Genomic DNA, 27,156 nt, shown 5'->3' with positions numbered 1-27,156 from the left:
AACGGCAGATGCGATGGCACAATATATCGGGCGGTACGTACACATTGCACAATCCGATGTGCGACTGCCCGATACATCGGTCACTTGCACCATTCACCTTCCTGCCGTCAGCAGCTGGGTCACTCCATCGGCCGTGCATACACGGCCGATGGAGCGACCCCGATGTTGCAGAGTGGGAGCACACATAGTGCATACACACTAGTCGATCCGGAGGATATGTCGGTCCAATTTGCCATATCGTCCGAGGAATCATCTAGTGTGTACCCAGCTTTAGACTATGGCCACAAAGGTGACAGCACCGTGAAGTAACAGTCTGAACGGCTCTATCAGCGGTATGTGATATGTAAAGGCCACAGCAAGTAGACAGCGCTGTCTACTTGCCGTTGCCTTTACATATCACATACTGCTGGTGCACTTTACGCTTTGCTGATAGAGCCACTGACTGTTTTTCCATGTTGCCGTCAACTTTTAGTGCTGGAGGCGGAACATTCCTCCTGGTTTTTGGATTGCAGAATCCTGCTGCCCACACTGCCCGAAGGAAGATAGCCCCCCGGAGCCAGGGCTACCACCACCGCTGTGTTCCTTTGCACAGAGGACCGCTTCATTGTGCGGTGAGTCATAAAGCGGGCATGCACCCCAGTCCCAGGTGGTAGACCCTGTGCCAAATATAATTGAGTGAGAGTTTCGCAAATGTGAGAGTTTATCAGTAAACTCTCACACTTTTTAAACCCGGCCAATGTAATAGAGTCCGAGAACATGCAAACCTCACATGTTTTTAGACTCAAAAATCTCTCACGATTTAAACTCATCCAGATATTTTCCCATTTTGAAGTTAAAACTCGACCAATGTGAGAATCTACTGCTAAACTCTCACATTCTCTAAACTCCTACCCTATTACATTTGGCCCCCTGTATCATTCACAGGACATATTTATCACGGCACCAATTTCCATTCTTTTTACGAGGCTTTATATACAGCATATTTCATCTACCTCAGCATTCCTTGGAAACTATTACACAGCTATACATTTAAGGGAGATTCAGACACTATGGGCCAAATGTAATAGGGCAGTGGTTCTCAAACTCAGTCTTCAGGACCCCACACAGTTCACATTTTGCAGGTCACCTAGCAGGTGCACAGGTGTATTCATTACTCACTGACACATTTTAAAAGATCCACAGGTGGAGTTAATTATTTCACTTGTGATTCTGTGGTGAGACCTGTAAAACATGCACTGTGTGGGGTCCTGAGGACCGAGTTTGAGAACCTGTGTAATAGAGTTTAGAAAATGTGAGAGATAAGCAGTAAACGCACACTTTTTAAACTCGCCCAATGTAATAGAATCTGAGAACATGCAAACACATGTTTTTAGACTAAAAAAATTCTCATGATTTAAACTCTCATCCAGATGATTTTCCTTTTTGAAGATAAAACTCGACCAATATGAGAGTTTACTGCTACACTCTCACCTTTTCTAAACTCTCACCCTATTACATTTGGCCATATATTGGGAGGGCATCCCTTTAATTTACTGTAACTCACATTCTAAAGCTGGCCACACATCTAAAGATTATCTGTCCAACCAGCCAACTAGTTGATTGGTTGGAGTGAAAATCTGGTAATGTATGAAAGCAAATGACAATCAGCAATTTGCTCCCAAACGCCGGAAAATGGACAAAAACTGTTGTTTGAACAAATTGTTTAGATCAAACATTTAACAAACTTGTCTGAACGACCATTTTCACCTGTTTTCTGGCATTTAGGAGCAAATTGCTGATCATCATTTACTCCCATTCCTTACCAGATTTTCATTCCAACCAATCAATTAGTTGGATGGTTGGATGAAAGTTGGTCTAGTGTGTGGCCAGCTTTAGTCTGGACACTCCCTGTCTGGCAGTTTGAAAAGCTTTTAGTAACTATAAGTTTCCATATAAGTTATGTATTATCAGATACTTTAGTATCTCAATTATATGAATATTTTCACAGCAATAGCAGAAAAATAGAATTTTACACTTTTAGACAGTATTTTTGTATGTGCATATGTACATATCTGCATGTAAGTTGTAATAAATATTTAATTTTTTTAAATAAGAGAAGCCATATTTCTATGAACAGACATATCATCATAGTATATATTTTATAACAACTCCTCGCTAGTGCAATCTGCTTTTCTGGCAAATGTGTACTTTTAATCTTGTGGCAAAAGTCCCAAAATATCTTCAGTATTGTACACTTGAACCATATTACATTCCCCCCTTAATTTCATAACAACAACTTCTATTTTTGAGTAAGCATAGACTTATTGTGGATGTTTATACATATTCTTAAACATATTCTTTTTACTGTTTAATTGCTGAAATACACTACAGTTTTACTTCCAGTGTCAATTTGTTGAGACTTACCCATTACAGTACACATCAACGTACCCCACTTATATTGTCAATCTTTATATGTCTTTTATGTATTAAGGTTGGTGGCTGGAACGTTTCTGGTAATTGGCGTGGTGAGAATTTTATGGCTATGCTGAAGACTGTCTCAGGGACCTACCGGGCAACCCCATTTTTCAGTGTCTTTGTAAGCGCAGACTCCAAGAGTTCAAACAGCAACATAATCCAGGTATGCGTGCTAGTGAGACAAGATTAGAATGTAAAAAGTCAGTAATTAAGAACATAGGGGGTCATTCAGACCCACTCGCAACCTGGCGAGCGACGGATTGGGTCTCGCACCAAAGGGGGCGTGCTGTTGATGGTGACTGACAGCACGCCCCCTTTGGTGGGTGTGGGCGTGCCTGCCAGACGGAGGCGTTCCCATGGGAACGTCTACCGTCTGAAGCCGGCCCCACTGACATCACTAGTGATGTCAGTGGGAGTGATTTTGGCTCTGATAGAGCCAAAATCACTCCAGGGCTTGTGGCTGGGAAACCCGACCGCAGGGTTTCACTCGCAAGTCCGATGGTCGCGATGGTCAAGACCATCGCGACCATCTTTTTGGACGCTCGTATATGCTGTGGGTGGTGACCCACAGCTATACGAGCGTCCAGGAGGACTCTCCATTTCAATGGAGGAGGGCCCTGATTCAGGGCGAGCGCTCTGGTCAGAGCGTCCGGCTCTGAATCAGGGCCATAGTACTAATTTATAGTTGGACTTATGCTACTATTTTTGTGTGTTTTAGTATTTGATTTTTTTTTCTTCTTTCTTTTTTCTTTATATTACTGTGTTTGGATTTTTTTATGTAATTCCTATGTTTATGTAATTCATTTTTTATATGTATTTTGGATGATTTTCACTTATTTTGTGATCAACACTGTATTTGATTTATGTTTACTGTACGATTTACTTCAATAAAATATAAAAACTTTTGTTTAAAAAAAAAAAAGTGAACATCGGATATGTCACTTGTATCTAATTAGTATTGAGACCGATAGCGGCATTACAATAGAATATAAAGTCACCAAACATCGGACTTGGACACTGAATAAACATCTCATATATTCATGTAATCGTGTATATCCGAAGTCCGTAGAATCGCGCGGTGCAACATGGGATTAAGGGGTCTATGTACTAATAATCGCAGAACTGCTGCAATTATTATCTATCAGTATCACAGGGGAAAATATCCCCACTATGTACAAAGGGGAACTCGCAGCGACAGTGGTTGTGGTAACTGCTGTCCCTGCGAGTTATATCCCTGGCACTTAGTAGAAGTCTTTCACATTTGTGAAAGACTTCTCTTGTGGAAGCTGACACTGCGCATGCACACAGCATCAGCTTCCAGAGCCGACTGGAGGCTGCGAGAGAGAGATGGAAAGATCTTTCTCCTGCTCCTGGAGCCTCCATAAGCTTAGTTTATATCAACTGAAGATGGTGTAAGCTACCGGGGATAAACTCCGAAATGCTTAGCTTTTTGGAGTTTGGTACATAGGGGTCAGATCGTAGTCCCTATTGATAAAAATGGGGAGTGCGATCTGCAGTGCTAATTAGCATTTTGTCGGAGGAACAATCTATAAAATGATGCAGAAACTGCAGTATCTGCATAATTTTATGTAACAAATAGCTTGATACATAGGGCCCTAAATATCAGACATCAAATAGACACTTTGCTTATATATCTTATAAAGAAGTAGCATCAAAATGTGTGCGTCCTGCATTTACGTATATCTCATTGTCTAAGCACAAATCCCGGCAGCGGCAGCCCGACGGAGGAGGAAATCCCGATCATCCCCAGGTATAAACTAACCTAATTTTACCCCCTAACCCTCCCTTAGGGGTGCCTAACCCTAACCTCCCCCCCTGTGCCTAACCCTAATCCCCCCTCTAAGTGCCTAATCCTAACCCCCCTTCGCCGCTGCCTGAACCCCCGGGGGGTGCCTAACCCTAACCTCTCCCCGGGGGTGCCTAACCCTAACCCTCCCTCCCCCTAGCCTAACCATAACCTCCCAGGGGGGTGCCTAACCCTAAGTCCCCCCCCCGGAGCCCTAAACCTAACCCTCCCCCCCGCGTGGCTGTCCACGCCCAGCATCCCTTCGATCGGGATGCCGGGCGCCGGTCTCCAGGCATCGGTAAAATGACAGGCGTCTAGATTTAGACACCTGTCTTTTAACCCTCGCCGGGATTTAGTAGTCTAGAAGACGGCGGTCGGCATTCCGTCCGCCGGCTTCATAAACGTATACCGCTCATATATAATATTTCACAGTACTGTTAATAGCTGGATATCAATTAGCTGGAAAGATCATACGTGTAAATTTTCAGTTATTCTCATTCTAATTTTTGAATGAATATATATACTCTCACTGGTTTATAAAATTACCAACGTTATAATTGCTCAGGTGTGATATGGAATTGATAATTTGAGACGAAATATTGACATATATTAATAAAGATATTAAACATAAATATATTCCCGTGATGTAGTTAGAATACTGATGCATGGGAAGCCGTCCGACCAGGCGTCGAAATCCCGACTTAGTACTAAATATAGGCGTCTAAATACGGACGCCTATCTTTTGCTCGACGACAAAATCCTGACAGTTGGCTTCCCAAATGAAGGTAATCGGGGAGAGTTAGCTGTTACCCGCGTGAAGGGGGGGGGGGGGGGAGGGTTAGGTGTAGGCACCCCCCGGGGGACTTAGGGTTAGGCTAGGGGAAGAGGGGGTTACAGTTAGGCACCACCATTGGAGGTTAGGGTTAGGGACCCCCCTGGGAGGGTTAGGCTTACGGTGCAGGAAGGAGGGGTTAAGCACCACCCTGGGAGTTTTACTGTTAGGCAGCCCTAAGGGAGGTTAGGGTTATGGAGGGGGAGAAGGGTATGGTTGGTATACTTTCCTTCCCCTTTAGGAATTCTGGTATTTTGGGCTTCCGGTATCAGCATTTCATAGCTAACACATATTCCCTATATCACACATTTCTCAGTTTTTAAGAGGATTATGTTATTATTGTAGATGAGAACCTAGTTGCAACATTGCAGAGTTACAAGTTATATAAAAAGATATCCTATATCCAACTTATTTAGATCTACTGCAACACAGGGTAATTCACCACTTGAACAAGTATTGAGTAATATATTGATTATATAGGCCCGTATTCAATTAGAGGCGAAAAGTAGGAAAAGTTTCCCCTGTCCGGCTTTCCGCCTCGTTCGCCTGTTTCAGAGGCGAAAACTTACCATGCGCGTCCCCATTTCCGTCCTATTCAATTCCTAAACAGGCGGAAGCGGCGACTGCGGAACAGGCGGAAAGTACTGTCACAATTGGAGAATTCATTCTGTACCCCCAAAAAAGATGCACTAACATAGGTGTCACGTCTGAGACTGGAGTAGAGGCTGTGGTGGGCCTAAGTTGGGGGAAGAAGCGAAGACGAGGGGCCTGGATGTATGTTCTCCTCATCCACAGGTCTTGAGTGTTGGCGAGACCTGGACAAAGGTGCGGAATCTAACCCACAGGATGGTGTTCGCCAGTGACCCCTCCAATTGGGATTTGGGCTTAGCTGCACCCCGTGAGCAGGTCGCGGTCCTTTGACCAGGTACCCAAGCCCTGCAGGGATAGAGACACAACACCCGTGGCCCAGAGAGGTTATGCCTGCTAGGCACAAAGCAATGCCCTAAGCGTACAGTAATACACCTTGACACGAGGATCAAATATCAATAAGGATTTCAAGTGGAGAGCGACTCACGGTTACTTGAGAATTCACCAGAGATGGAAGGCACACAGGTAGAGGTGGTATACACTGTAGCACGGATGTTCACCAGAGACGAGAGGCACACAGGTAGAGATGGTAACACTGCTGCACGGATATTCACCAGAGTCGTTTAAGGCACACAGGTAGAGATAGTAACACTGCTGCACGGATATTCACCAGAGACGTTGAGGCACACAGGTAGAGATGGTAACACTGCTGCACGGATATTCACCAGAGACGTTAAGGCACACAGGTAGAGATGGTAACACTGCTGCTGTAAGGAAAATAGGAACCTGGACCGGGAACTCACTAAGGCACGCTAGGAGACAATCGTTGTTCAGGCAACTTCCTGTAACCTGTGGAACAGTTATATACCCAGGGGAACCCTTAGACAGGGACACAGCATCAGCTGATCACAGACCAATCAGGAAGGAGGATACAGTCACATGGGCTGACTGTCATGGCGGCGCCCATGTCCGGACTTGCGATGCCAGACACCAGCCCACCAGGAAGCCACTGCATGCGGGGAGAATGCTCAGCTTCTCCCCCGCCGTCGCGCAAGCTGCCTGACCACCCAGGATGACAGGGGAAGCCGGCGGCGCGGTAAGCGGGAGCCGATCCCCGGCTGAGCCCTGGCAATAGGGAATCAATGTAGATGTGTACTAATAACCCTAATAAAAGTGTTTGGGGTAATTAAGTTATTTAAATAGCTTCTCATTAGCATCTTTGCATAAGTGGTGAAGAATGGCATAAAGCAGTATTTTTTGGTGAAAACAAGTAGTCCAGTCAAATTTGGGGTACTTGAAAATGGGTACTAGCATATTTTTATCTCTAAAGTGAACTTTTAAAAAATGTAAAAAAGCACCTGCAACCCTAAAAACACCTGACCTATCCTTGCTGACCCCCAAGAAGTCTATTTCGCTAGTTTTTATGCTTGTCCCCCACTTTTTACTTTTTCGCCCCAAAAATGAAAGTCATTTTTTGGGGTGTTCTTAGGTTTTTTTTGTCAGATTTGTCCTTTATTATTATTTGTTATTACACACCTGCTATTTATTGGAGAAACTTTTTCGCCTATTACATTGCATTGAGTTTCTGCTTAGGCTAATTCTGCCTGGAATTGAATTTAGAGATAAGTTCCGAACAGGCGAAAAGTGGCAATAGGCGAAACTTTTTCGCCTCTAATTGAATCCGGGCCATCCGGCCCATAGTGTGATAACCCTTTGATGACTGTATATACAGAAGTGTCCACATGCACCTTACTTCCTTGCGTGTTAAACAGCCCTTATAGTCGCGCCATCCCGAGGCGTGACTCTGTAGTGTAGAGTGGCTTACTGTACGTAGGAAAACGCTAGATTACAGTGTCACAGACGCTGACACTGTAACGTAGCATTTCACATGCAGATACACCATCAGTCGTACACAGAATATAGGCATGCCGCAAAACATTGTAATCAGCAGAAGCTGCTTATGTGTTCTATTCGCATCACTTTGCGAGTAAGACGCATATGAAGGTAAAGTGTTGCACGAAAAGACGCTCAGTACTACCAAGTCGCACAGCACGAACGCTTCATGTTTAACACGATTTTTAACACACCAAGGAAAGATATATGTGGACACATCTGTACAAGCACAGTATAATTAAAAAGTCTTATTTGCCTACTCCTGGGTACATTACAAATGTTGCACCAACAGTATTGCTATATTTTAAACACTTATTTTCCATCTAATTCATAAAATATCTACTTTATCTTTCTTTTCAATATTTTGCTTTTTATGAACTCTCTATTAAATAAATGGTTTTAGTAATGATGTATTAATATTGTATCTATCTCAACAATGTATTGGTCCCTGAGTGCACCGTAACAAACAACTCATCTTTTATCTTTCCCTTTGTGTACTTTGATACTGTAGTTGAAGTGGTAGCACATCCAGATCGGATAACAATTCATCTTAACTTCTAAAAATCTCTTGTTTGGATTAAGGGATACATCTAAAATGTATATGATATTCTAGTGCGGGATACCTTACCAGCCTTTTATTTGCTTGACATTGTAAACACGGACAGTCACAATGTCAGCATTACAGGATTAGGGTTAGGCTGCGGTTAGGGAAGGGTAAGGGCTCTAACAGTAAATAAATGCTATGATGACATTGTGCATGTTTACATACCACACATCAACATAACGCACATGTCGACTTTCTGAATGTCGACACTGTGCACAGTGTTTACAAATGGATAGTTTGGAGCTGTTGGAAAGGATAGACTGATAAAGATAATAAAGAATGAGAAGGAAGGAAAAGTCATGGATGATAAATCTGCTTTGCTCTACAGGTGGATCAGTCTGGACTCTTTCTTCCATCAAGAGATTATTATCTAAATAAGACAGCTAACGGGAAGGTCAGTAATTATGTGACATGTGCTACTTGACCCTTGCAAATATCTTTACTACATTGATTCACAGTTTGAGACCGTCATCCCTGTGTTTTTAAGGATGTTTGTTATGGAGTGTGGAGGTTTTTTACTTTTACAGGACACACAATGAATTTCTTTGTACTTCTATACTTCATGTATGTACCTCTGTTCACAAGGTGCTAGCTGCATACCAACAATACATGGTAGATGTGGGGACGCTACTTGGGGGTTCTCCTGGCTCTGTGGAGATGCAGATGGCACAGATTCTGGAGCTTGAGACCATGTTGGCCAATCTCACTGTTCCACAGGATGAGCGGCGAGATGAGGAGAAGATCTATAATCACATGACTGTGGCTGAGCTGCAGGTGAGCACAAAGATCTGTATTCATTAGGAAAAAGTACACAGTGTAGGAGAATCAATAAACTAATATATTTTATGCTGTCTCATATTTTGACAGATTTTGGCACCTGTATTTGATTGGATGGATTATTTGACATTTGCCCTTTCACCTTTGGAGATCAATGATACAGAGCCTGTGGTGGTATATGGCAAGGAATATCTACAGCAAGTGTCTGAGCTTGTGAACATGACAGACTCCATGTGAGATTCTGTGTGTATATATATTTATCCTTTACCCTGTGCTGAGATAAACATTTCCTACAAAACTTCAGGGCCCTTGCCATAACATGACTTCTTTATAGACGCTCCTGTGTTGTGTCATGTTATTTGTATGCTGGTTTGTTAAGCAAAAGTTTAGTTCATCCAGTTGACTAGTATCATTATTACTAACGATGACCTTGTTGGGATGAAATTGCCTATTGAAAAATACCAGAAACCGTGCAATGCAGGAGTCATTAATAACACCATCCAGATTGATCATAAGTGCAAACATCAGTTTCTCGCCCCAGAAGTATTTTTTTACTTATTTTTAAAGAAGCACTCTCTCTAAGCTGGAGCTACCTGGTAATTCTATATTTACAATGACTTCTTGGAACTATTTATAAAAGATGCAGCATCATATGCATATTATCATGGCAAAAAAGGTAACAACGCTAAGCTCTGCACACCATTGTCCCCTGATTTGTATTGTGGGCGATTATGCCCTTTGTGAATCCCATTAAAGATCCAGGAGGAAGAGAAAGCTACCATGCCTATCTTTACAGCTCCTGTTCAGACTTTCCTGGATTCATTTACTTCTAATGAATCCTCTATGTATTGTCTGATTATTTGACTGTTTATGGCTCTCTTACAGTATACTGAACAACTACTTGGTCTGGAACCTGGTGCAGAAGATGTCGCCAAGTCTTGACTCCCGTTTTGAGAAATCTCAGGACAAACTGCTTGAGTCGCTATATGGGGCAAAAAAGGTGCTGTTCCCATATAAAAAATATATTCTGGTCACTTTTCATGATCTTTGCCATAAAAATAGAACTAATGCAAGTTTATATGGTTAGCTAGGTTTTCTGTAACCATATAAAAGCACATGGCTATAAGCTCAGTGCTTTTCTCCACTTGGCTGGCGTGGTCACATCAAATGCGACTACACCAGGCTGGGCTTTCCCTGACATGTTCACATCTGATATGACCAGTCAGAAACGCCCACTGGGCGGCTGCTGTAAGATTATCTTCCAGCAGCCCCCAATCCTGGTCCCACTGCACCCATGGCTGGTCCCCTAGTGTGTTACGATCACTGTGGCCGGAGAAGCCTTTCCCCACTGATGCTACCCACCAGGGAGGCCAGCTCTGCCCCCACTTTGTATGGCCAGTGGCTGCAGAGAGCTGCAGCTGCCGGGGAAGCCTGTCCTCTCAATGCTGCCCCCACTGCCCACTGTGTATATCCGGTGGCTGTAGAGAGCAGCAGCTGCCAGGGAATCCAGCGCTGCCTATCTGTAGAGAGGAATAGCCCACAGCTTCCCCAGTCTATGCCCAGCGGCTGCAGAGAGGAGCATGCACCAGGTAAATGCATAGCGTGATGGTCACAATAGCCCGATCATTGATGGTCCAATATTTGCCAGATTTTTAAAAATATCAATAATAAAGTTTATCTGTTTAAAACAATATATAAATTGATGTTCTTGACCTAATTCAATCACAAAAAACCCAGCATTTTCTTAGCGTTTGTGGAAAAAAATATTTGACAGTTAAATGGTTAAACAGATCACAAAATTTTGAGGTGACTTCTATTATCCTCATATTTAAAAGTAGGGGGTACATTGGGAGTGATTTATCAAAGCTTGGAGAGAGAAAAAGTGGACAGAGATACCAACCACTTAGCTCCTAACTGTTATATTACAGACTGTGGGCGGTATTCAATTAGTTTCACGTCCGTGATAAAGTTTCGCCTGCCCGACTTTCTGCCTACATTGCATGTTTTGGACAGGGAAAGTTATCGTGTATGCACCCACTATTCTCCGTATTCAATTCCAAACCACGCGAAAATGGCAAACCGCGAAGTCGGAACAGGCAGAAAGTGTTGTCAGAAATGGGGAAATTAGCCTGAACCCCCCAAAAAAGTGCACCAACATTTGGGATCAATGTAGATGTGCCCGAATAGCCCTAATAAAACTATTTGGGGTACTTAAGTTGTTTCAATAGCTTCTTATTAGCGTCTGTGCACAAGTAGTGAAGAATGGCATAAAGCAGTATTTTTTGGTGAAAATAAGTAGTCCTGGTAAATTTGGGGTACCTGAAAATGGGTGCTAGCATATTTTAATGTCTCTAAAGTGAAGTTTTAATAAAAGTGAAATTCCTCCATCATACAAGCACCTGCAATCCCAGAAACACTTGGCCCCTTCTTAGACCACCCCCAGAACTTTATTTCGCTAGTTTTTGAAGTTGTCCCCCCACTTTGTGCTTTTTTGCCCGCAAAATGAAAGTACTTTTTTGGGGTGTTCTTAAGTTTTTCCCTGGAATTGTTTGGCACAGTTATCCTTTCCCCACCTTTGCATCCCAAAATAAAAATGTTGCACTTCTTTTCTCCTGCTATTCAGAGGTGACTCTTCTTCGACTATTACATCCTACGCAAAACCCAGCTGGAATTGAATACGGATATAAGTTTTCGCCACATGAAAAGCCCCGATCCCCAATACTTTTCCACGGATCTTGGCTTTTCGCGTCTAATTGAATACGGCCCTTTGATTGAAAAAGTTATCGCTCTAAGATTTGATAAATCTCCCTTATTGTTCCTTATACTTACATACGAGTAACAAACACTCTAGTGATGGCATCAAATGTCATTGATTATAAGTAATGGAACTCACCTTTTATACAGATATTACATACAGGAGTTTTTTAATGAGATAATGTACCTTATACTGTAAACTATAAGGATGTTACAAGTCATAAAGGAGTTTGATGACTAAACAAAGTCACAAGGCATTCCTCTTATACAAAAGTGAACACCTTTTCAAAGAAAGCTGAACTTCAGTTAGGACATCAGCAAGTAGGTGAGAAGGGGGCAGAAAATGCAGTACACGTTGGGGCTCAGTTGAACGTAAGGCTGTATCTTGTGTTTTCACACTGCGCATGCTCGAAAACTAAGCGAACACAAGTAGGGGATATGCAGAGTCATACACATTTAACACTTCTCCACTTGGGAATGAAGGGGCCTAATTGGGATGTAAAGTAGCGTTCTTATGTTGAGTGGGGGCGTCACCATAATTGCATCTATGCAGAGTTGGTCGTAAACATAAATACTTATGTGGTCATACGTATCTTTTGCACCAAGAATAGAGATGGTATAAGTGTGCATTGATGATAACAAACCATTTAGTTCCATGCATTCATTACTGGACCGATTGTTGCGACTTGGATTCAATCCTGCATCAGTCTCAGGGCCTTATTCAGACCCGCTCGCAAGCGCTGAGCGCTTGCAAGCAGGTCGATGTTGATACCCTGCGCACGTGCAGCGGCCGCACTGCGCGTGCGCAAGCCCCGGAGCGAGAGATAGATTCTCTCGCTCCGGGGCTCACTACAAAAGGGACGGCTGTCGATGGTGATCGACAGCTTGCACCGTTTTGTAGGCGGGGTAGGGTTGGTGGCTGGCCAAACGGAGGCGTTCCCGAAGGCATGCCTGCCGTTTGGGGGCGGCCCCACTAACATCACTCGTGATGTCAGTGGTGAGCTTCCGGCTCTATTAGAGTCGAAAGCTCACTCGGGCTTTCGGCAGACGAGACCCTACTACAAGGGTCTCGTCGCAAGCCCCGATGGTCGCAATGGTCTCGACCATCGCGACCATCAACCTGGTCACTCGCTAAAGCTGTGGGTGGTCAGCCACAGCTTAGCGAGTGGCCAGAAGGCCAGATTTTAAATGTGAAGCGGCCGCCCTCATTCAGAGCGAGCGCTCGCATTTTGCGAGCGGCTCTGAATGAGGTCCTCAGTGTGTACATCCGGATGCACTGAATATACGTATACTGCTTGATTTATAATCAGTGGACAAAACCCATGGACATGCATTGTACCATAAGTACAGCAAAATGTGCAAAACCAAATGTCCATTGTAAATCTGCTATTGAACTGGCAGCTTTATATAGTTGACAGAGAGGAGACACATTGCACAGAAAAGCTTGCATGCCTTCATCCACTATTTCAGCACTAATGATTATTAGTTTTGTGAGATAATGTTATTTTATACCACTGATCATGAACATTGTGCTCTAAAAGGTGACTCTTACTGTCACCTTATACTAACTTTACTGATTGCCCTGTAGGTGTCATCTAAAGAGTTTTTCATAGACCTGTCATCTCTTCTAACGTCCAATCTCATCTTACTAGTCCTTCTCTCTTTACAGCCTCTCATTCTCTCTCTCTCCATTGCAGTCATGCACTCCTCGCTGGCAGACATGTTTATCCAACACAGATGATACTCTTGGATTTGCTCTGGGATCACTCTTTGTTAAATCCATGTTTGATAAGAACAGCAAAAACATTGTGAGTTTTGATAGCAATAAATAATCACTAGGACATGTGATAATATCCATAATCAGATATTGGTAATAATTTGCCCTTCACCTCTCCTTTAGGCTGAGCAGATGATTGCTGAGATCCGATCAGCGTTTGAATACACACTTGGAGGTCTATCATGGATGGACGAGAAGACAAGAAGAGTAGCAAAGGAGAAGGTGTCACACAATACTTGGTTCTAATTATACCAGTTCTGCTTCATGTAACACTGTGCTGTATATCCATTTTGTTGTATACACATGTATCACTTATACACAGGCACTTGAATACACATAATGATTATTCTTGTGAGGATCAGAGTTGCAGGCAATAAGTACATTTATTGATAATCACTGAGGGGGAGATTCAATTAACTGTGAGTTGTAACGTACGGCTTCAGCTAGAGTTAGACACGATGGGGAGGGTTAGCATTAGGGTTAAAATAAAATAAAAAGTGTCAACCTTTTCTGTGTTGACCATGTGCATGTCGACCTTTTGACATGTTGAGTTAAGTCCATGTTGACCATTTACATGTTAACAGTGACGTCCCTCCACTGGGTGACACCTGGTGCAGTCAGTAGAGTAGTGCGCGCATCTGGTAAAAAGGGGATGTGACATAGCAGTAAGGGGTGTGGCCTCATGGGTAGGGGGCGTTGCCACACAGCCCGAAACCCCCGTTTTAATCTCTGTGTGGTCCCAGAGCTGCGGACTGCCCCCGAGGACCAGTCTATTTGCAGTGTCAGTTCCATCACTGTGTCAGGAGCCAAGTTCTGCACATAATGCTACAGTGCAGCACTAGGCCCCTGTCACTGAGGGGAAGTCGGCACTTTGATGTCACCCCTCGGCAGTGACACCCGGGTGCGGCCCACACCCCCCGCAACCCACTTGTGACGCCAACCTTTTAACCCTGTCAATCTTTTGACCCAGTCGCCCTATAACCTGTCTACCTTCTGGTGTTTATCTATTGATTGTCTGTCTATCAATCCACACCCAGGCAGCATATTGTGTGAACAGAAATCCATGTTACTGTAAGTGCTGCTATAGAGCTAGTCGCCAGTTGATAGCGGGATTCTAATTGAATAGTACAATTTACGGCAAATTGAATCTCCCACTCAATGTCAAGTTTGCATGCGTCAGTAAGAAAATAATAGATGCCAGTCAAAATCAGACTTCCTCTGGAGACTACAATAGAACTTACAGCAGTGTTACATTAACAATTCTGTGTTGGGTTGTCAAAAGCTTTTGTTGTAGATGCCACTTCAATTCCAGTCAACATTTCATATTGCATAATGTGTCAGCGAGTTGTCAATATTTTGTTGGTTTTTGCTTTACAAAATTGCCAGTAACACATATCTGAAGGGTTAGTAAACCCTTGTGGATACTGAGCAGTGACATTCTAGCATACTGCTGATTCTACTTGTTTGTCAGAGCATTACATTCTTCCTTCCTAAGTGTCAGCCCTAACATAATCGACATTCTGTCTAGACAATAAGATAGATTCAGACATTTCAGCCAATGCAGGCGAAGGATAGGATAATTACAATCCATGTATATTTTGACTCCACATCCTGTACCTGCACACAAAGGATCTTCATGCCAAGACAATGAATTTTCTTGCCAAGCAGTGTAAAATAATCTTTCAGCCGACACCAGTTAGCTAGATATTAGAGAAAACAAACAAAATGCACTAAATGCAGACTGTATAAGTAGATAATTGAAAACAGAATAGACCAGCACCAAGTGACGAGAAAAACCCTTCACAACAAATAATGTAGTTATATGATAATAGAGCATATTTAATCAATAAACAGGTCCAATCAATGAAAAAGTCCAGGTTGCAAGTTCCACATGAAACTTTGGGAATAGATGTGCATGATAGTCTGATACTGATGCAGAGGGACCGGAAAGAAAAAGGACTTTATGCAAATCATAAATACATAAGTCTGCGTCTCTCCTGCTCATGATATTTTAAGGGCTGCTACCTGAAAACAGGAACTCTGCCCAGCCTCGGTGGCCAATAGGAAAATTTACTCTAGTACAGGCTAAGGGGCCCATTTATTAATGATCGCATTTGCAATGCGATGTGCTCACGATATTAGCATCCATGATCCCATTTCAGGATGCGTTCATACCGCCTGAATGTAACAAAAGGAGCCCGTCCCTGTGATGTGTTAGCAGTCTCTTCACTCCTGTGCCGGGACTCCAGCGCTTGCGTAGTCTATTGACCACGCATGCGCTGCGGCCACAAGTTAAGTGATGTGTAGATGGCGGTAGCTGCGGGGGCCAATCTCCAGAATGCATCGCATTCCGGAAGTTGGTAAATGTGGCAGCATCGCATTCTCCATAGAGACCTATGGGGGATGTGGCTGCCGGCGGGAATGGAATGGAAGGTTAGCAGCAGGTATCGGATATCTACTGCTGTCCCTCTATCATACACTTGGGGGATACTAAATATTTGTTGTTACCCCGGGTGTTTTTATTTATTTATTGATAAATGGGCCCCTTATGGTGGCCATACACGGCACGACATATGTGCCGATCCGATTGACCGGCATGATATAGGTGCTATATAGTGACGTGTATGGTCTGCGCACTCCCGCGGGATTGTATATCGCATCCCCAGATCTTCCCGCAGGTTCATCTGATTTGGGATGCGATGTACGATCCCATTCAGATGGTGACAGCATGATCCATCTGCTGACGGACCGGCAGTCGCCATACACGGTGCATCTCACCGTGTATGGGCACCATTAGAGTGGTGGTCACCATAGGGTATAAGAGTAACATGAATACAGGCAATATCTCTTGCAGTTCTGTGCCACATTTACATAGCAAAGTTACTTTCATTGTCTTATTCTTAAGAAGGATGTGTTATTTATTGTCTGTTTATCATGCATACAATCTTGCTTTATTATGTAATAAATCTAGGTAGGATGAGCTTGAATACTTTAAATAGGATATTAGCATTTAGGTGTTTGGAAGACATGTTACAAATATGCAGGTTAGATAACAACAATAAGAGGTGATAGACCTTTGCCCAAAATAAAACAAATGTGAATATGGAATCAACTGTGTGCAATGGCGTCATTGCACACCATTGGCTCCATAATCTCTAATTTGCAGGTTAGAAATAACTTTAGAGTGAATGAGTTTTATGTGTAATAAGTAAAGGACACAGAGGGTCATTCAGACCCGCTCGCGAGCGCAGGACGCTCGCAAGCGGGTCGATGGTGCCCTACTGCGCATGCGCACGACGGAGGGAGCTCCGTGGTGCGCATGCGCGAGACCCGGCTAGCGACGGGATAGCCGTCGCTCCGGGTCTCGCACCAAAGGAGGCGTGCTGTCAATGTTGATTGACAGCATGCCCCCTTTGGTGGGCGGGCCGGGGGCGTGGCTGCCAGACGGAGGCGTTCCCATGGGAACGCCTAACGTCTGAAGCCAGCCCCACTGACATCAGTAGTGATGTCAGTGGGAGTGATTTTGGCTCTGATAGAGCCAAAATCACTCCAGGGCTTGCGGCAGCGAGACCCTACCGCAGGGTCTCCGTCGCTAGCCCGATGGTCGCGATGGTCACCCACAGCTATGCGAGCGTCCAAGAGGCTGCTCCATTTTCATGTAGGAGGGCCCTGATTCAGAGCGAGCGCTCTGGTCAGAGCGTCCGGCTCTGAATCAGGCCCACAGTACGGATCATTTAGTACCGAACTCCACAGACATTGTTTCTCTAATGCTATATCTTTTACACTGGGGCTTTGTGACCCAGGATAGTGCATTTTACAGAGACACAGAAGATTTATCTAAATTAGGTGTGGGCAGTTAGCAGCCCCCCAGCTGTTGTAGAACTACACATCCCAGCATGCCTTGCAACAGTTTTGCTATTTGGGCATGCTAAAACTGTTGCAAGTCATGCTGGTATTTGTAGATCAACAACAGCTGGAGTTCCGCATATTGCCCACCCCTGCGGATGGACTGATGAGGGTAGTTCAAGTGCATAATAATGGGGCTGATTCAACAAGACTCCAAAATATCGGGAATCTGCACGTGCGCAGGTCCCGCTCTGTGAAAGTGTAGCTATGCCTCTGAATGACAGGTAGAGGCATTTAAGAGGCTGTGTGGGGACAGCCGGCATTCCCTTAAACAGGAGTGTGTCGGCCGCGTTTTCCAGGTGTGGCAAGGCCAGGTGCTGCATCCATGGACGCAGTTTCCTGGCCTCGCAAGCTATCCAGCCTGTGTAAGCTGAGGCTTACGCAGCTGGCCGACAGCATCCACCAACATGATCAGTGGTCACGATGGCTATCCCGGCTTCAATCCCAAATGCAGCAGGGGGTGTCATACACCTCCTGCTGCATTTGCATATTTCCAAGGACGAAACTGCAAAGCTGCTTGCATGCATGCATGCTTGCATCTACTATCGAATTAGCCCCAATGACCAGACTCAGCACAAAAGAATAAAAATAAGATGAAGATTCATTTCAAAAATATGTTGTCTGAATCTGAGATACTTAAATCATACTTGCCGACTTTTGTTGAACCTTTTCCGGGAGCAGCGTGGTCATCTCATCTTCGGGGGGCGCGGCCAGGCTACAGCTGTCATTAGGTCCCGCACCCTTTGCTGGAAAGCCCGAGATTCGCGGGTCCGCGGGCAGGGGACGGAGCTAAATGATGCAATTTGCGTCGTTTAGCTCCTCCCCCCGCATACAGACCCGCAAATCTTTCCTAAAATGTCCCCATCCTGCCCACTTCACTAGAAAGTAGGTGGGATGTGGGAGATATGACTACTCTGTCAGGTGCTGTGGGGGGTTACCCGAAAAATCAGGAGCCTCCTGCGACTCCCGGGAGAGTAGGCATATGTGACTTAAATTGACTTGAAGGAATGAAGACTAGGCACATTTGCTTGTGTTTACATGCTGCTGAAATGCAGCTTAAAGCCTTTTGACCAAAAACTGTCACAAAGGTAGTCCCACCACTGTTGCGGTATATGATGCCTTATACACGTGTTTGACAAAACTTGTTAAAGATGAAACAAAAGTGACTAGCGGTAAATATACAACTTAGCTATTTCCAAAAATCCAAGGTGTATCCTGTTCCTTATTTGCCTTGGTCTAGGTCTGCATTTTTTAATTTGTAACTTAAATTTTCATAACAAGGAATGTTTTAAGTATATCCTTAGGTATAGAGCACAGGTTCTCAAACTTGGTCCTCAGGACCCCAAACAGTGCATGTTTTCCAGGTCTCCTCACAGAATAACAAGTGAGATAATTAGCTCCACCTGTGGATCTTTTAAAATGTGTCAGTGAGTAATGACTACACCTGTTGACCTGCTGGGTGACATGGAAAACGTGGCTTGGGTGGGGTCCTGAGGACCGAGTTTGAGAACCACTGGTATAGAGCATGTGGTATAAGGAATTTTAGTAGAAAACCCTAAAGCATGGCCTGTTTGTGGTATATGAAGGGGGGGGGGGGTTAAGAAACTGGTATGGAGAAAAGTGACTGAAGGTGAAGGCAGATACAGAGACAGATAATATACATAAACCGATTATATACAGCGATAGATAATAGACATGGGTACAATGGGATGTGTATTCTCAATGATTTGTTATGGACTTTGTCTACATTTTCCAGGCAGATGCTATATACGACATGATTGGATTTCCTGACTTCATTCTGGACACCAAGGAACTGGATGAGGTGTATGACGGGGTGAGATGAGACTGGATAATGGAGATAAAAATGAGTATGAGGGTCATGTCATTTACTAGATAACAATTGACTGTTGTATGACAGGAATTATAAATGGCTAACTCTAATAGTAGATATGTCTATACCCATTACATTCCTTACCTGTATTATGGGGTTATTTACCTGATACCCCCATTGTTGCACACTTGGGAGCCATGCTTCAGAAATAATTTGTCTTCTCTTTTTCAGTTTGAGGTGTCTGAGGATTCCTTCTTTCAGAACATGCTGAATTTCTACAATTTCTCAGCCAAGCTTATGGCCGAACAATTACGGAAGCCACCAAACAGAGAGCAGTAAGAGGGGCACACTTCTTGTACTAATCACAGAACACATGAACCTACTGTACACGCACATATATATCACCTGTTAGATGTCTTCATGCAGACAGCAGAGTGTATGTGTATTTGAGGAGTCATGTACATGTGTTTGTGCTTGGCAGACACAACCTATTTGCATATATCATATGGCTGACTCTCTTTACAGATGGAGTATGACACCTCAGACTGTAAACGCCTATTATTTGCCAAATAAGAATGAAATTGTCTTCCCAGCAGGAATCCTCCAGGCTCCCTTCTATGCTCCCACACATCCAAAGTATGTATGCCAAACTTCCATCCTGAAACAGTGCACATGTACAAAAGAGTCTACATAGTAAATAAACCGCAACGTGCATCATCTTTACCAATATAATTAAATTTCATATAATAATTAAGGCATATAAAAATGAAGGCATATTTCAAATTTTCATTAACAAAAAAAATCGCTACAAATACCCATTACCAGTATAGGGCACACATTCCACCAGTGAGAAAAAAAATCAAAACTCATATAACTAATTAATAGCCACATTCTTAAATTACTCTGAATTAACATGTAGTAATAGCATCCAAATATTAATTTACTTCAAGGCATGTATTTTATTTTTTTGTACATCCATGGACCACATTTGCTGTCGTCCAACATGTCCAATCTTCTGCCCCCAGCCACCCATACAGCAGTTCTATGGCAAGAACCAAATCTCACTCCTGTGACATAAATATTTTACCTATTTATGCTGACTATAACCTGCCCCAACATAAGTATAAATAAACATAATAGAAGTGAGAATAATATTGTATGAAAGCCAGTTTAAGAAAACACATGGAAATACAGTATGTGGTAATATAATGTTGTAAATAGTTGCAGTTTGCTGCAATCCTGCCTCCCGAGACAGAAGCCTGCATAGCCTTCATACTATACAAATCCAGATGTGACTATTTCTCATACTAAGCGGTCTATTTACTAAGCAGTGTTAGGAAACAGAGTGAAAAGTGATAATGTGCCAGCCAATCAGCTCCTAACTGCCATCTCACAGGCTGTGTTTGAAAAATAACAGTTAGGAGTTGATTGGCTGGCACCTTATCACTTTTCACACTATCTCCTAACACTGCTTAGTAAATAGACCCAGTCCATGAGTGATACCAACATGTAAAGTGCACATCATGTAACCAGTGACATCCAGCATGACAAGCCAGGATCCTAAAAACCACTTACTGAATGCTGGAGCTCTGAAAATGAATTATTCTATTGCCATGTGCTTATCTACATGCCATTCATAGTTTCATGGACTCAAACACATAGACATACTGTATTATTGCTGAAAGCCTGTAATGTAAAAGTCTGTACATGTACTGTCCCTTTGTATGGTAATGGGAAAAATAATGTACTGCCGGAATATTATGAAAAATACATATGTGGTTCACTAACTGCATTAGTATACTGTCATCTTATTCTGTTGCACGATCCTACTCACTACTTGGGGTAAATTTACTAAAGTAAGAGTTTTTAGAAGTGAGTTTTAGAATACTATAGATGTTGCCCATAGCAACCAATCAGATTCTACTTAACATTTAACTAGCACCTTCTAGAAGATAATAGCTAGAATCTGATTGGTTGCTATGGGCAACATCTCTTCTAAAACTCACTTCTAAAAACTCTCACTATAGTAAATTTACCCCCTTGATTCTAAAAATGTTAATTGATTGATTTAATACCAATAATTCCTAACCTTTGTCTGTTCCTTCTAGTGCAAGTCATTCATGCTTTTTTTCTCCACTTTCTTCTTCAGGGCTTTAAATTTCGGGGGTATTGGGGTGGTGATGGGACACGAACTGACACATGCATTTGATGATCAAGGTTTGTAATATAATTACTTGGTCAGAGGCTGTGTGGCGTTTAGGGTGAGAACGTTATGGGTAGAAATATATAATCTGTAGCACAAATTATGTGAGTAGTTTTCAGTGAACAGTTTAGTTTTCAGATAATTGTATATTCAAATAAAAAAAAACATAAAATATGTGTAAAATGAAACATAATAAAACTTTGCAGTGTATTTAAATTTAAAAGGATACTAGCAAAGAATAGGCTACCAGTTTATTTTACTTTAACATTAACCACAACAATCTCTCTCAAAGGGGCCTATTTATCATTTTCTGCACATAGCTCCCCACATATATAGCAGCAATAAGGAATGATTTTCATTCAAATTTATCTATAATCTTTTGCTGGGGTAACAGCCCCTATAAAAGGTTATCACTAACCCTTTACTGCCTGCTAGGACACTGTGCATATGGATACAGAAAATGCGATAGAAGCTGATGGAGAGGGGATAGGAAGAGGATGGAGGCTGATGCGATAACATCGGACCCATACGCAGCACTTGTGGTTGACCATACCCTACCACAAGAACTGCAAGTGCTGCTGTGTGTATTTCAGCAATGTGACGTGTTTGCTTACGCTGTGTCTTAATTATGTACGCCCCTGAAACAGTGTTCAGACGCACAGACACGCCTGCGTTTGCACCACCACAACCCCTTTACCATCGACCACCCCGTCACCACCCACAAACGGCACGACCTGCCACTCATGCTTGCGGAGCATCTGTATACAAGGGGTGATCGCTTCGCGATCGCAGTGAATGGTTCGCACACGCGCACTGCGTCTTACACGCATGCGCAGACTGCAAACATCGGCAGGCTACGTGCGAACGCAGCCTAGCGAACGGGTCTGAATCAGGCCCTCAGTCCCTATTAACATTACTAGGGAATGGGGTCTGCTGCATTACTAATATCACTGATGTCTCCTGTGTTAGACTCTTCTTAAATAGGCCAAATATATTTAAATCATGCTGCAATTAATAAAAGGGGGCTTGATAAATAGGTTCTGAGCTTTTGCAGTCACTTTTCTCACGGTCTAAATTAGGGATGTGCAGGCTCGGATAGGTTTGAGTTTGCACGTGGAGTTCGGATTTTTCCCTCCAAAAAAACGGAACTCAGAACGAGGCAAAACGTCATCTTACATGGACGAACATCATCATTCCTGGACAAAAGACCAGGAATGATGATGTTCGTCCATGTAAGATGACGTTTTGCCTCGTTCTGAGTTCCGTTTTTTTGGAGGGAAAAATCCGAACTCCACGTGCAAACTCGAACCTATCCGAGCCTGCACATCCCTAGTCTAAATACAACCCTTCACTTCAGGGCTACATTTACAGCTAGTGCTGACCTAGGCATTGTGAATAAATGCAGTATAAATGATGTTTTACCTCTTCGCAAATTTTTTTTTACAATGAATAATGCCAATAACATGTAGATCGGTATTGGTTGTAGTTTGGAGCCTATATACTGTAATGTACAGTATACATTTAGCCAATTGCAACCAAAATGATGGAACTGCCCCCAGAATAACTGCATGTGTTGACATCTTTAACTTGAGACTACACCTTTCCACAGGTAGCTACATACTTAACAGCAGGCAGATTAGAACAAAACAACAGATACATCCTAATGAAAGCAAGTCTTTCTAGCCATTTCTACAGTTCAGTTATTTTATTTTATGCAACGTATAAAAATATAGTTTAATGATTGATTGATTTTATGTGCAGGGTGGAAACTGAATTTGGTGTAGAGCGTTTGTTATTTGGTTGCATTATATCTACAAAAAAATAGGTTTCATATTGCAAAATACAATAGAAATATAAGCTTGAGATATTTTTACTGCAACAGTATCCAGTCCTAAGTTTGCAGTGGGATCATGGGAAATGGAGTAAAGAGCTATGAAAGTAATTGCTAAGCTGTGTGTCAGCAGCACTATGTTGTGTAGTTTGACAATGGTTCCTAAAATCTCAATTGTTCTTTCTGGGGACACAAAGCTGTCTAGGGAGTTACAGTCCACTCATTCTCTAATCATTTCCATTACAGGTCGGGAATATGATGAGGAAGGTAACCTGCGTCCATGGTGGCAAAATGCATCTCTGGAGGCATTTAAAAATCGTACTGAGTGTATGGTCAGTCAGTATAACTCTTATACTGTGAATGGGGAGAAAGTGAATGGACGACAAACGCTTGGGGAGAATATAGCCGACAATGGAGGCCTAAAAGCTGCATACCATGTGAGTGACAGACGGTGCATTATCACTATAAGTGTCTTCCAATCTCTCAGTCTACCTCTGTATCTATACACAACCCATTATCACCACATTCTCTTGTTCAGGCTTACAAATCTTGGCTACAGAAACATGGAGAAGAGAAACGTTTGCCAGGTGTAGGACTGACTAACCACCAGCTCTTCTTTGTTGGATTTTCACAGGTGAAATACACATCTACTAAATTGACTGTACTGATACATCCTATCCGCCCACATTGTTATAAGACTAAGCCCTGAAGAGAGATAAAGAGGATGGAAATAAAGTATCAACCAATCAGCTCCTAACTGTCACTGTACAGGCTGTGTTTGAAAAATAACAGTTAGGAGCTAATTGGTTGGTACTTTATCTCTGTCCACCTCTCTCCAAGGCTCAGTACATAGACCCCAAACTAATTTCACTGTCTCTCTTGTAGGTGTGGTGTTCTGTGCGGACCCCTGAGAGCAGCCATGAAGGTTTGGTTACAGATCCGCATAGTCCAGCCAAATTCAGAGTTATTGGGACCCTGTCAAATTCAAAGGACTTTGCTGAACATTTCAACTGTCCCAAGGGGACCCCGATGAACCCAGGAAAATACTGTGATGTGTGGTGAAAGGTTGTGCCCACATTAGTGTGAATTATGAGTGCGAGTGCTTAGACAACAACGTATGATGGATGTGTGGCATATGTGATTGACATCTGAGTGTCATAGAAAAGTATATGTTATTGACATATGAGTATGATTGTAAAGACTGTGTTATTATATGGGTGTGATGGTAAAATGAGTGTGAATACAATTTGTGTGTAGTGGTTAAGCTGAGTGTGACTGAACTTTGAGTTTCATGATAAAGTGTGTTTGACAAATGAGTGTGATGGTAAAGTGTGTTACTGACATGCGTGTGATGGTAAAGTGTGTTACTGACATGCGTGTGATGGTAAAGTGTGTTACTGACATGCGTGTGATGGTAAAGTGTGTTACTGACATGCGTGTGATGGTAAAGTGTGTTACTGACATGCATGTGATGGTAAAGTGTGTGAATTGACATTTCAGTATGATGTGTGAGTGACAGTCAGTATATGTGCATTAATACACATGCAGAGCATACATGTGCTTATCATGAGAAAAGTACAGTAAATCCGTTTATTTACTCCAGCCCTGGATTAACCATGTAGCAAAATAAGCACGTGCTTAGGCTACCAAGGGAAAAGGGTCACCACAGAAGTTTTTGTCCCCTAGCTGTCATGCCATTGCTATTTCACTGCCACACTCAAATTTAGTCTCAGCTCAAGCACATTACAAAAAATCCCAACAGAACAACTATGTAACAAGACAGGCTGCTCTAGATGCTTTGCTAAATATTGAAGCAGATTTTTTTATGGCAAATTACTTTAGGACTTATATAAATAATTAAGTTATAAGCAAAGAATTGGCTTATATTGCTTACTTCTATTTAATGTTAAATGAAAAAAAAAATGTATATACCGTAATTTTGTGGGTCTGGCCTGGAAGAAAATTGAACAAGAGTTATACAGGTTAAAAAAACTCATATTTTCTATCTTGAGCTCTTATTGAGTCTTCTCAGTTAAGCAATGGAGTTGAGAATGAGGCACCATTGTTGGGCTGTGCCTAGGGCATCAGTTGGCCTTAATCCAGCACTGATGCACTCATATATGTATAAATGGGTTGGGTACGGGATGCCAGCGCACGGTATCCCGGTGGTCAGAATCCCGAAGTTGGCATCCCAACAGGGTTAGGATACCGACATACTACATTTAGAAGGCTTGTTTTATTATTAACATGAAGGCAAATTAAGCGGGGTACACACCATACGATGGTACAACCCACTACGGCGCAATGCGATGTAACAATACATTGCGCGTACCATACACACTGCACGATCCAGTGTACGACGGCGCGATGTGTCATTACATGCTGAATGTAACAGCACTGCATCATTCATTACATCATTCCATCTGCCGTGCAGAACAGCAGATGGGACAATGCGATGAACCGTCTTGAATGATGGATCGGGCGTAAACACTATGCAATGTGTATGATATATCGTTCCCATCTTAGGCCCGTATTCAATTAGCCGCGAAAAGTCGCCTAAGTTTCGCCCCCCGGACTTTCCACCTGTTTTTGGAGAAAAGTGTTTTCGAGCACGCGACCACATTTTGCCCAATTCAATTCCAATGGATGCGAAAACGAGACCCGGCGAAACACAAACAGGTGAAAAGTGCTGTCAGTTTTGGGGAAATCAGCCTGACACCCCCCAAAAGATGCACTGACATTAGGGAACACTATAGATTCCCCCGTATAGCCCTGCTGAAGGTATTTGGGGTACTTAAATGATCTCAATAGCTGCTATTTAGCATCTTTGCATAAGCGGTGAAGAATTGCATTTTGCATTATTTTTTGGGGAAAATAAGTAGTCCCAGCAAAATTGGGGTACATGAAAATGGGTGCTAGCATATTTTACAGTTGTTACAGTGAATTGTTTAAAAAAACTTTAAAAATCCACCTGCTGCAACCACCTACAATCCACCTGGGGCATACCTGGGGACCCCCCTGGAGTCTATTTCACTAGTTTTTAACTTTGTCCCCCAACTTTGTTTTTTTTTTCACCCCCAGAACGAAAGTACTTTTTTGGGGTGTTCTAAAGTATTTCTTTTTTTCATTTTTTTTATGCAGTTTACCTCTGGGGGACTGTCCCAAGGGTACTGGGGGGCTTTCAGAAGTGTGAACCCCAAAACCGCAATTCTGCACTTTTTTTCGACCCCTATTCATAGGCAAATCTTTTTCGCCTATTCCAATGCATTGTCTTTCCGCTTCGGCGAAAAGTCTTTGGAATTGAATACGTTTTCGCCTGGCAAGATTATGTCACCGGCGAGAACTTTTCGCCGGAAACGGCTAATTGAATACGGCCCCTAGTCGGAAAGATATATTGTACAATATATATCGTTTTACTCTGACTATCCATTTCAGCTTTGTTAGAAGTAAAGTTTAATTACCTTTTAGCAACCCTTCCATTACACACTGCTATCACCCACTCCCCCCATTACTGAAGACAGCATAGGAAAAAGGTCTGCTATTTTGCAACAAACTTATATGTCGTTAGCCTGAATATAAATCAACAAATACCTTAACTAGAACACTGCAAGCTAACAGTTTGCCCTTTTAAATATTTTTCACAAAGCTGTATTGTTACCTGTCCTTGGCTATGAGCAAAATTTAAGGCTTGGTTGGATCGTGCACATAAGGAATGATTTGTCAGGACAGCAGCTCCAATAATGGGCTATCCCAGAGAAGAGCTTAATAGTTATTTGGTCATTATTGCTATCACTTCACTACAATATATGACACTGTGCATGCTTGACCATAATATCATGCATGCTCAGCACCATATAGTGAAAATGGCCACATCAGTGTATAGATGCTGAAAATCCTTC

At 42.8% G+C, this 27,156-nt stretch overlaps 1 protein-coding gene across 1 annotated transcript in view; it reads left to right on the top strand.

Annotated features, from left to right (window-relative positions):
* Nucleotides 1-24,319, top strand: part of ECE2 (endothelin converting enzyme 2) — a 98,536-nt gene extending 74,217 nt beyond the window's left edge. The window contains exons 6-19 of the mRNA XM_088479772.1: nt 2,471-2,617; nt 8,507-8,572; nt 8,764-8,952; nt 9,046-9,188; nt 9,841-9,955; nt 13,407-13,517; nt 13,610-13,708; nt 19,149-19,226; nt 19,455-19,558; nt 19,749-19,859; nt 21,373-21,440; nt 23,504-23,694; nt 23,796-23,891; nt 24,143-24,319. Of these exons, the coding sequence (XP_088335898.1) occupies nt 2,471-2,617; nt 8,507-8,572; nt 8,764-8,952; nt 9,046-9,188; nt 9,841-9,955; nt 13,407-13,517; nt 13,610-13,708; nt 19,149-19,226; nt 19,455-19,558; nt 19,749-19,859; nt 21,373-21,440; nt 23,504-23,694; nt 23,796-23,891; nt 24,143-24,319 (1,695 nt within the window). The remainder of the gene's footprint in view (nt 1-2,470; nt 2,618-8,506; nt 8,573-8,763; nt 8,953-9,045; nt 9,189-9,840; nt 9,956-13,406; nt 13,518-13,609; nt 13,709-19,148; nt 19,227-19,454; nt 19,559-19,748; nt 19,860-21,372; nt 21,441-23,503; nt 23,695-23,795; nt 23,892-24,142) is intronic.
* The last annotated feature ends 2,837 nt before the right edge of the window (nt 24,320-27,156 follow it).

Source organism: Taudactylus pleione, unplaced genomic scaffold (genome assembly GCF_031769625.1).
Source record: "Taudactylus pleione unplaced genomic scaffold, aTauple2 ptg000244l, whole genome shotgun sequence".
Taxonomy (NCBI): Eukaryota; Metazoa; Chordata; class Amphibia; order Anura; family Myobatrachidae; genus Taudactylus; species Taudactylus pleione.
Note: the sequence above shows the minus strand (reverse complement) of the source record. Positions and strands in the feature narration are given on the sequence as shown.